Source organism: Apaloderma vittatum, unplaced genomic scaffold (genome assembly GCF_000703405.1).
Source record: "Apaloderma vittatum isolate BGI_N311 unplaced genomic scaffold, ASM70340v1 scaffold1806, whole genome shotgun sequence".
Classification (NCBI taxonomy): Eukaryota; Metazoa; Chordata; class Aves; order Trogoniformes; family Trogonidae; genus Apaloderma; species Apaloderma vittatum.
In genome coordinates this window covers 148992-160800 of record NW_009722100.1, presented here as the reverse complement: position 1 = coordinate 160800, position 11809 = coordinate 148992, and the positions used below count along the sequence as shown (strand labels likewise).

Sequence of the window (11809 nt, the reverse complement as noted above, 5' to 3'; positions counted from 1 at the left end):
ATACTTGTTGAGCATACTTACTGAACTCTGTGACAACTGACCTTTCCCCTGTCCTCGGGAAAAGGAAAGATGGGCATCATCCATCTTTGCTCCACAGGGTTACTTTGATTGCAAAAACATTGGTGTATTTTGACCCATTTTCAGTGTAAGTTTCACTGAGCACAAAAGGATAGTATTTGAGTCATCGAGTCAGCACTTGGGGGTTAGAAAGGACAACCAGCCAGCCCACCTGTGCAGACATAATGCAGCCTTCCTTGTATGTCTGCATCATGAGCTCCTAACTACTACATTTTCCACAGGCAATTACCTCACTCGCTGTGGAGGTTAGACAGAGATGTAGGGTGGGTTGAGGCAGGGACATGTCTCAGCAGTCTGTAAGGAAGAAGGTTGTTTTCTGTAGGAAGTCTTGCTCATTCAGCAACATAAATCAAAAGAAGAGTCACGAACAAAGCAGTGCCTTGCAGGAAGAGGAAAGCTGATGGTGTGGTTAGAGGAAGACTCGTAAAAATTTGTCTTCTACTCTAGGTTCTTCCTAATGATGCTGTCAAGTTGCTAGCACCAAGATTTTAGTGGCTAGCACCAACACAGCAGTTCCTCACATTCCTGAATCTCTGTCTGTCCGGTGTAGCACAAACACGGCTTTGCTCCTGCAACGCTAACCAGTCCCAGTGCAGTGGAAATCAGGGAACGTTGCTGGGTCTCTGTTCAAGGTGTGTTTGATGGCATGAACAGAAGGGCCTTCATGGCCATAACATCCTCCGTGTTTCTCATGGCTCTACCCTGATGCAGTCTGTGGTGTTGAGGAAGCTGCTCTGCCTAAGAGGCTACTCAGCCCTTCTGTGTGTAAGACAAGATACTCAATTTCTTTGCCAGGTCAGGGAGGGGCAAGGGAGAAAAGAGGTTATCAGTTTAGATCCTTCAAATTCTCATAAAATGTTAGGGAGCTTGATTTTTCACATTTTTTTCCATCTACACTAGGGACACAAGAGGCAATTCAATTTATTACACTACAGCCTTGGCCTTCTTATACCAAAAATACCCACATCTACCATGCAGGTTGATTATGAAGTTAAATCCTAAAGTATGTCTCATATTGTGGTATTCCAGAGAACACTGGACTAGGAAAGAATACAGTGAAGAAGAATGAAAAGAATATGTTGACCAGCTGTGTCAGATCTCCGTCCTCACTCAATCCATGCATTCTGCCTGCTTTGCTCACTACGAATACAGACAAACAAGTCAGAGATTAAGACATCAAGGTTGCACCACAACACACGTTCCTAATGGGGCTGGATAAAGGCACCACTATTAACAAAGAAATTCCTACCTATACTTGGCAAACAAAATAGCGTTTCAGAAGACATGCATACATTTTCATGCAGATTTGAGGAAGGGGCAAGAGAAGGAATGGAGGTATTAATATAGTTGTATGTTAGTAAGAACAAAGATAGTGCAGAAAACTCACCTAACATCTGTTTGAAGCTTTCAGTATTTTCTGAGCTCATGTTATTAAAATCAGAATATCTTAAATGTATTATGCTACATTGGTCATTGGCATAATCAAGGCAGTTTTATTTGATAGCTATTATTTGTGAAACACAATATATTATGCCAAATTCACTATCTAAAATAACATTTAAAATACAAAAGTTTTCCCAGGACAAATACTGCAGAATCTCACTGTCTATGCACATGTCTGTCAGTGACTTTCTCACAATTTTGGAGTCTGTTCTCTAATTTCAATCAGATGTGACTGTAAGGTCAGTCCAACAACTCCTCAGAGATTCAGTCCCCAAGCACAGTCTTTGAGTTTCTCTGATTCTTTCATGCTTTGAAGGGTAATTTCCATCCAAAAGTCTGAAAAAGAGAGTTCTTGGCTCTTTCTTCCTACCCATCCACAGACCAGCAGCAGACTCGACCCCACTCATCACCAACTAGGAGCTTGGAGGAATTCCTTGAGGAAGAAAGAAAAAAATGTTTAAGAAAAAGATACAGATAGGATCAGGGCGTACCCTTGTATGTGTAGCAATTAGGAAGAATGCAACATGCAAGGCAGTAGGTTTTCTTTAATGTTAAATTTGAAGAATAGTGATAGACTGAGCCTAACAATTGAATTATTCAAAGACTGAACTTAGAATTGGATCCAAACTTTCCTGAAGTTTGGTGGGTTACTTGTAGACAATCTAGCCAGATCAGAAACTCTTTACCCTTCTCTGAGACTCTATAAATGTTAAATAGTCTGCTGGCCAGATTCAGAATCCAGACTTGTTAGCACATCGTGTCATGGCTCCAGCCCCTGAAACCTCTGCTGCACGCAGTGCCACCGACACTAATGAAACTAACCCTCCCACACAAACCGTCCCACTTTCAGTGCATATAAACATGACACTCAGTGCTCTAAATCTGAGCATGCAGAGTATAGGAATGACTTCAGCAACTATCAAAATGATGACAGTTCTAGAGAGAAAGACAGCAGCTGTTTTACAGTACATAGCAACATCCTGCAGCAGGAGATAACAACCAATATTACAGCCAGATGAAACTGCAGGAGAGGTATTGAGTAAACTAAAACAGTGCTGACTATGCAAACTGAGTGGAGTTGAACAACAAAGTTGTCTTTTGTCCAGAAACTTCCTGTTTACAATTTAAAGGAGACTATCTCCAGCAACTCCTAGGATAGTTTTTTTTTTTTCCTGTGGTGCACAGACAGTGTAGCAGCTGCTGATCTTTACAACTATTCTGGCCAAACCTTGCTATTTCTCCTGGGTTATCTCCTATCTGACCACTGACTATCCCAACACTCTTCACTTAAATACAGTTAGCCAGGTCACCTGCCAGAGTGACTGCGTTTGGCTAAGAGTGATTTCACTTAGATTTAAAAAAAAAAAGAAAAGAAAAGAAAAAAACCAAACAGTTCCCGCGGCAACAAGGACAAAACACAAAACCCCAGCACTAATACAAACTCCAGAATAAAATAAAACCCCTGCCGAGGTAGGGCAGAGTGTCAGTGAGGAGCCCTCTGCCTGACACCTGCGGCAATGGGAAGGGAGGGGCAGTACCTGGATACAGCCAGTGCCGTCACTGCTGGGCTGGTCTTACTTGGCTTCCCAGTCAAGGCAAGGCTGGGATTCAGTTCCCGATAGAGAACAAGATGTTTTCCACACTTGTTACCTGTTGTGTGGTTTAAAAATAAATATTCAGAAAGTGTCTGGGGGCAGCATGGATGGAATTGTTATTATTTACGGTCAGCAAGTTGTTAAGTTGAGAACAAATATATTTAATCTCAGCCTGTGCTGTTGCAAAATAGGCCCATCCCAATTTAATTTGTGGCTATGATAGTTACATGTGCTGACGTGCGGCTGTATCAATTGTGTGCTAAATTGGATTTGTGTATTATTGCTTTCTAAATTGCATGCCTAGTTCAGCAAAATTGTTCATCAGTTTTCACTGGCTCTATGCTTAATAAGATGCCCCACAATACCTTGCTGCCAGGATATAATACAGCCCATAATTGCCTAGTAAAAAGAAATTACATAAAGCTCTAGTATTATCAATTTATCTAAATCTGCTCATAACAGAACCAATAATTAAATGCTGAGAACATTTCACATACACTCAGATACATACATACACACACACCCCTAACAACATAACTCAATCATAGTTACTTTGGTCTTTTTAATGACTGTGTTTTGAATTAATTTTATTTTTTTAATGCATAGAATGAGATTTGGGAATATTTGGCCACTTAAAATAATTCTGAAGTTATCTGAATAGTTTAAGGGAGTGTGTCGCTGCTCTGATTACACCTCGCAACTCTTTAATAAAGAATCCTGTTGCTGTATGTGTATGAACATGCATCCATATACTCATGTGCAAACAGGTGTGTGTGTCCACAGACTACCAGATATCTGGGGTCAGTGTGTGTCTTTTGTGATCCTCTCTGAAAAAGCACAAACAGGATTATTCTGCTGTGCTCCCATGGGCAGCTTTTAAGTCCTCATTTAGAATACTATTTAAGATACAGATTTTTAAAAATGGCTAAAATCTCCATTTTTTAAGAATACATGCCTATGTAACTGTACTTGAGTAAATATGACATGGAAATGTCTGCCACGGGAAGTTATGGACAAAAACTTAGGAAATTCTTAAAATTAATTGGATGCTTCTACATGTAAAAAGAATCTGCAAAATGACTACAGAATACTACAAGGATTTTGGAAGGAATGTTAAGTCTTTTACTTTGACTTACAGCAATCTCTTGATTAGAGACCACAATGGAACCAAATATGTAGCTACCATAGCTACACTTTCTCACATCTGGCATTTCAGATGTTCTTGCACCTCTCCTAGAAGCATCTGGCTCTAGCTACTCTGAGACATGACGAAAGGTAGAATGGCATCTGTTTTGGCATTTCCAATATGCCTCTGTATGTATAGATATTTTCACATAGCAATCTAAGTAGTGTAGATGCCAAGTTCCATGAACAGCACTTCTGAAGATCTCAGTGGTAATGCCCAATTACTGTATAATATCTTTTTATGCAGATGTTACATCTATAGCTCTATATTTATGCAAATTGTGTGCCTAAAATTGAAGTAATAGAGAATGTCTGTAACGAGGATCACAGCAAATAAGCAGTGTAAATTATACATAATAACACCACAATTCCTTTCCCTTATAAAATGTGCTGTGAAGAGAAACAAGCTGTGCTATTTAGGATGTCCCCTTAAAGCTCCCTGGCAGGTTTCAGCTCCTGTATTTGTTAGAACAGAGAAGCGAGCTTGAGTTGCCTTTAATATCAGTCAGCACCGTAGCCCCATCATCTGGTTAACCTCAGCTCTACCAGAACTCCAGGGTATCAGCTTCAGCTTGGCACAGCCTTGAGTAAAGAGCTCCATGCACTAGGGCCTGCTGCTGGCCTCCCACCAGTCTGAAGGGCCTTTGTCCTCATTTATGGTGTCAAAGGCAACAAATTTCCCTGTTCCATCCCAGAGCAGGATCTGGAACTGCTCACTCCAACATTATTCCAGGATACTTTAGAACAGGGCAACAGCAGAGGTGCCAAGAGAAAGAGCTTTCTGGAGTAAGGATTGTTCATTAGTTTCACAGGTTTATGCAGCAAGGTAGTCTGTCAAGCCTGACAGAACCCCTGACAGAGCCTATGAAGAAGCTTTTACCTTCCCTCAGGCAGGATGTGCCCAGGAGACTAGTGGCTTACGGGTGCTCTAAGGTAGGTGCTCTAAGGTAAGTCTCTAAGATAGGGCAGTGGCTACCCACTACTTCTGCTGCTGATTACAGTAACACTGCACCACTTACCTGCAGCATCTCCCCTTCACACTACTGTGCTCATATCCCCTTTTCTTCCTCACAGTCAAACAATGTCTGCAGCACACAGTCTCACTGTGGTTCACAGCTCACCCTGTGGTCATACCTGTGCTGCCTGGCTCTTCCATCGTATGTCTTTGTGGTCTCAGTCCAGCACTTTGGTCTGGGGTATCGGTGTATTCGATCTTCCACAGCTGTGTCAGCAAGGAGGTAAAATGGGAAAAACATGGATTATTAACAATGGAATAAGAGAGAAATGCAGCTGCCCACTCTCCAGCAAGGGGCAGAAAGAGGACTTCTAATATCAGAACAGGATTTTGCAGTCACCTCTCCCTCTGCCACTGCACTACAGGGCATCACTCGGGAGAAATGTATGCAGGGAGCTGGTGGGGTTGTGAGGCTAACACACTAACAAGGATCTCACTAACACTGGAAGCTCTCCCACAAGACTGAAGGCACAACCAACAGTGAATTCCTGCTCCTCAGAAAGTATGACTTAAACTGAGCTGTGAACTAACTCTGAGAAACCACACTCAAACATATTTCTGAAAGAAAATATAATTTTGCCTTTCAAAACCACACCAGAAAAAAAAGCACATTTTCAAAACTCTTCCTGAATGGCAAAGGGTCCTCTATTGAGGAGTATAAAAGTTGATAGGAAGCAGACACTTTACTCTGATTTCCAGCTTTTGCCCTGTGCTGCTCTGTTAAGAAAGTGGCATGGGCTTTTAGTAGCTCTGTCCCTCCATTTAAGATGCAAAATTTTGCCTTTGATCGACAGTGAATCAGAATTCCCCTCTCTCTCTCCCGTTCACCTACCCTCACCACTCCATCTGTGCTTCCTGTGATGATGATGCTGCGTGTGTCCCAGTCCATCACTTCAGCAAAGCAGCAGCAAATGATACGGCATTCAGGGCTGCAGGTGGTCTTAATGCTTGCAAGAAGCTGGCCATTGACTGTCCACAGATACAGGTAAGATCCAGCACAAGAGATAATATCACCCTGTAACAAAACAAGATGCAGTGTTTCAAAATCCTACACTGATCCTCACCAAAACCTTTAACCGCTGATTACGAGTCACAGAGTTGCTCTCACTTAAATTCCGACCTTTGTTTTGCTTCTGGAAAGATGATGTAAACCAGAGAAAGTAAGAATTACAGAAGAAACAACTGTCTCAGATTTAGCAAGGTTTTTACGTTTTTAAAGTGAAAACATTTATTTAAACATTCCCTTTCTATTTTCTGTGAAAAAACAGACCAACAGACCGAGTTTGCTACTGTCAGGGACAGGTACTGTGCACAGGCAATGCTTACCATATATTCTGGGTCAGGACTAGTGCACTTAAGTTTTAAAAATAAGTGTTCTCTTAAACAAGGACACAGCGTTCACCTGCTTTGCTGTGAAGCCTGTGGTGATTTCACAATCCTCCTCTGCCCCTCACAGGGAGCTTAATGTCATCGCATTTCAGACTGCGCTTTGCATTTGACCAGTGACCAGCTCAGCATTCAGTGGCCGGTACCTCTGGTGCACAAAACATCCTTTGCAACTGAATCTCTCCTCTCCCTCCCGTGCAGGTGCACAGTGTTGCCACAGAATGCACGTAAGGAGCAAACACACAGGTAATCCCTTAGGGACACGAAACACAAAGAACCAAGAGCCAGTGCTGCAATTCTAAATGATTTTATCAAAAGTACATTTTGATCAAGTTACTAATTGAAATTCTACCTAACCTTTCCAGCCTTGATGCATACTGAGAACCACCTAAATAGAACATGATCAGCAAACTCGCCTTATTCTGGCAAAGGCCAGCATGCCCTTAAATTAGCAGCATGCATCTGGTTTAAATCAGCTAACACTGTACTTCACCCCTGCCTGATTTGAGGCCGTGACTCTTCACACTGCAGGGCATAATTATGAAGATAAAACAAGAGGAGCGCCTTCGAAATAGAGACACCAATAATGAAAGAGACTAAATTTTGGCTACCTTATCTGCATGTGTGTACACAGTGCCCGGGCATTTGGTAATGGTCTACTGTGTTTTTCAGGACTAGTCCAGGGATTTAATATTAACTGAAATCATTAGTTACAGAAAGCTTTTATAATCTTCCTTAGCTTATAAATTTTTGGGACAGCCTTTTTATTACATGTCTATGTGATCCAGGTTTGGATCTTTAAATGTAGCTTCTAGATGCTCAAGCAAATATAAAAAATGACAATCACATAACAAGAAGCTCTACAGGGTTCTTATTTCACAGAAAAACATGTGGCTCAAAAATTTGTTTCCTTCAAAAGTTTGCTTCAAATTCTTCTGAAATTTCCAGGAGAAAGTTTTATTACAAAACATGCAATTTTGTGTCAGTCAAAATATTTAATTCAGCACAGTGGAAACATTTTGTTTCTTACTTCATGCTACAATATATAAATATATATATAAAATCAAACAAAACCATATTTCAGAATTAAGTATCCTGTTCTGCTAGTGCCAAAAAGAATATTTTCATCCACAGCATATGGAATCCCTCATCTTTTTATCCATGAAGTTTCAGTCGTGCTTTCCCAAGTATTTTCCCACATAAATAAACCTCCCTGCAGACTGTTGTCCTATCACTTTAATCATTTGCACTCCAGCAAGCTTGAGAACTGCACTTGGTTCAGTTACCAGACTGTTCCTGGCACAGATTGTCTTGATTTTGGACAGTTGTGGAAGAGGAGCTACTGTCCAAGAAGGCTGATGCCAACAGTGGGCTGGTGCGTAGGAAGGAGAGGACTCCATTCTCTTGGGGTCTCAAGCACACATTCTGTGCTAGCCCACCCACTCATTTCTGAATGCTTGGCACTGCCTCAGCTGACTTCAGAAGGGACCACCAGCGTGTTCTGAAGTGGCCTGCTGAAGCCACTAACCATTTTACACCAACCAGGATCTCTGGCACTGGAAAGCTACTTCATTTCCACCCTCCGTTACTGACCACCACCCTGCACGGTTAATAAAGCTCTGATTTGAGATGACTGTTTTGGCATAGACTAAGCAAAGAATGTCCACCTGGTTTCTTACTGGTGTGAACTCAGTTTTGGCTTTCTTGGTACAAGCTCCGGCACAGGATCCAACCTGGAATTGTCTGAGCAAATGGAGTCCTGCTCTATGTTAACAGACAGAAAATACAAATGTGCAAGCAGAATTTTTTGAGGGTAGAAGGTTGTGAAAAAAGTCCCATTCGGAGTGTTTACAGTAGAATCCAATACAGAATATTTTCCTATCAACACGCATGGAATTCTGGCCAGGCGCAGACCACAACAGACTTACAGAAAATGCTGTGAAGAGCTCCCCCTGCACTTGACAGTGGAAGGGAAAGCAAAAACCCAGCACTGTTATCACACAGGTGTAAGGTAGTTCTCAGCTGAGGTCTAACATGTCTCAGCTGGCATGTTTCTGCTGCATGAATGTCAGGAGAAATTAATGAAATAATGGAGGCAATAAGAATACGGGTGTGCCAAAACCAGGAGCTACTAGGGTAATACTTCATGCTCTCTAAACCAAAAGTTGTTTAATTCTGCTATCTACACATCCAAAGATGCCTCCACTTAGCTACTCAGTCTAAGATGTTGCTTTTAGTGCTCGCTTCTCATCATTAAGAACACTATTAGCAATCTCCGTAGAAAGAAAAAAAATCAATGTATTAGACTCTCAGGATGGTTTTATGTTAGGAAGAGCACCCATTAAATTATCATGAAATGTTCATGGATACATCAGAAGAAAGATGACAGATGAAGATCTTACTGTTGAATTGTTGATGGCAACAGAAGAGAGGCTTGCTCCCTGGACAGGAAGCTGGTTTATGTACGTCAGCTGGTTCAGGTCCCAGATGATGCAGGTTCTGTCATCGGATCCACTCACAAAGATGCTGTAGGTCACAGACACAGCAAGGCAGGTCACTGCCTGAGTGTGCCCATACAAAGCCTGGGGAGTAAAAAGCAACCAATAAACCACGGCAGACAGCAGCTGATTTACTAGGAAGCCACAGTCCTACTGTCATTGGCTTAGAAGAACAAGCAACCTAGTCATTCTTTGGAGAACTGAGAAGGGTGTGAGGGAGAAATACCAAAGGATCTTATAGAAACTCCCTTGTCCTCCACTTGGGGTTCCAGAAAGTTGAGAGTCCAAGAGATAACATGACTTTGTCCAAGTTGTACAGTAATTCAGGGCCCTTGGCATACATATGGGACTCCACAACAGTACTTTGTGCGCAGCAACAGAACACTTTTTTCTTCACTTCAGCTCATACAGTTTTAAATAAATTTATGCTTGGAAATTACTATTTCTCAATATTTAAAAAAAACCCCAAAACACCAAACACAAACCATTTTGAAATAAAACTTATCATGATGTATTTCAATGACCTTCTCAGTGTTATCTTTCTGTTTTTCTGAACAAATATTAACATTTTTCCCATTAAGACGAAAAACAGCATTTGGGGAGAAATTTTGCTTTAAAGATATATTGGAATAAATTTCTCTTTCATCATCACATAACCTTCTTTTTTTGTTGTTGTTGTATAGGTTTCAGGGACATAAGGAGTGCTCAGCTTAATTTAGCCTTATTTAAAGAGTTTCATGAAAAAAGACTACACTTTAGGCAATTTAATTGCACAGGTATAAGTCATGGAATGAAGTATACTGATTGCAATTGTTTAATGCAGCATTCTCAAGTGACAGCAGTATAAATTTCTGCTGCATAACCACCAATGACAGCACAGCCTGTAAGGCAGCAGAGAAAAAGTCCTTCATAGCATTCCTAAAAAGCCTTTCAGGGCTCAAATTTTAGCTGCCTTACTGTGAAAAATCAGATCCACCAGTTTTAATGTTGGTTTTAACAGCAAATGCATAGTCCCTGCTGACTTTTCTCTACATGATATAATTAGCACATTTTCAGGATCTGTCTCAGTTCAGCATGGAACAGGAGAGCCACATGTCCCGGATGATTTTTGCAAATACATCTCATAGTCTTTTCCAGCGTGTGACTGTGAGACTGAACTCTTGCTGGCTAATGGATGCTGCCACTTGCCAAGGTTACTAGGACAACAGTATTCAAACATCAATTCACTGATGAAGAAGCTGAGCTGCAGCAGGCTACTGAAGGTGACCTGCAACTTTGAGGGATGTATTTATTTCAGCTTGTGATTTATTCCATTCACAGGACCTGTCAGCTAAAAATACTGGCACAAATTGGGGTCTCCAACAGTGGTCTTTGGAGATCAGAAACACTCTGAGCTGAAAGAAGACAAGTAGGCTCAGCAATAGCTTTGGACTGCCTGTAGAACAGTCCCTTTTCAAAGGACTGGGCATAACTCAGTGCTTCTGTTTGAGAACTGCACAAGACCTCAGCAAAAAGGGCTGGGACAAGGCAGGTTCAAGGGCTCCAAATTTCTTCTCCTTTCTCCAAAGTACAAAAGAAAATGCACCCACTGTGACAGCAGCCAAACTGCCAACTCAAGTCAAGCTCCTAAATAGGTTTTAATAAACCCCTTCTTTCTTTTCTTTTTTTTTTTTTCAACCCAGAAAGATCCTACAGGGCAGTGAAGTGCTTAAAATACAAGCTGAGTGTGGAAGAGAGGGCTAGACCTAATCCCAGTTAGAATCTCAGCTTTAATCCACCAGCATTTCAATGCATATTCTTGCAAAAACAGTCACATGCTTTTAGCTCCCTACTGCCTTCTCATTATTGCTCTGCAAAGACTAACAGATTTTCCTTTAATGGGAAATATCCTGCAGCATATCTGCAGAAAAACTATGAGGTCTCTCTCCAGAGTAAATTCAGAAATGCCAAAAGACAAAAAAGACGACCAGTTTCACTGCAGGAACGCTTAGTCCATGAAAACTTAAACCAAGTTTCACCATCCAACTTAACTGGCTGATACAGATACAGACACTTCAGAGCTCCACTCAACACCTCCCTGAGAGGTCTGTGTGGCAGACAGCACAGATTGCCTGGATGCTTCTCCCAGTCTAGTATTTCATTTGGCCCAGAAATTCTCGGTGCTGGATGGCACAAACTGCTCTGCTCATGAACTCTGAGGAAACTGGTAAATTGCATGGATCAATACTGAGGCTCTTACGCTCAGTCCTTAGTGTTTCACAAAACCGTGGAAGCAACCCCTGCTAGAGAGGGAAAAGTGACTTTTTCTGCTGAAATATAGTTTCTGTACTTTACTACATTCCAAACCAGAATGTGTCAATCCCCTGAGACAGCTGGTAAGTGAATAGCATCCACTTTATAGCACATCAGCTGTACTTAAGCAAAGCTCCCTCTCTCAGGAAAGACGATACAATTTTTTTTGTTGTTGTTCAGCAAGAAAAAACAGCCACCATGAAACAGTGAATTACACGAAAGCAGCAAGTAATTCACTGGAAGGCATTTAGAATCATAGTTCAAATATACATCTATGCCATTCATCAAAAAAAAAAAAGCTTCTGCTAGCAAAAAGA

The 11809-nt window shown here is 41.4% G+C and overlaps 1 protein-coding gene across 1 annotated transcript in view; it reads right to left on the bottom strand.

The window, feature by feature from the left end:
- Positions 1 to 1887: 1887 nt before the first annotated feature.
- The window catches only part of WDFY4 (WDFY family member 4), a 136639-nt gene continuing 126717 nt past the window's right edge, over positions 1888 to 11809 (bottom strand). The window contains 5 exon segments of the mRNA XM_009871628.1: positions 1888 to 1954; positions 3060 to 3171; positions 5436 to 5523; positions 6149 to 6331; positions 9105 to 9284. Coding sequence (XP_009869930.1) covers positions 1888 to 1954; positions 3060 to 3171; positions 5436 to 5523; positions 6149 to 6331; positions 9105 to 9284 — 630 coding nt within the window.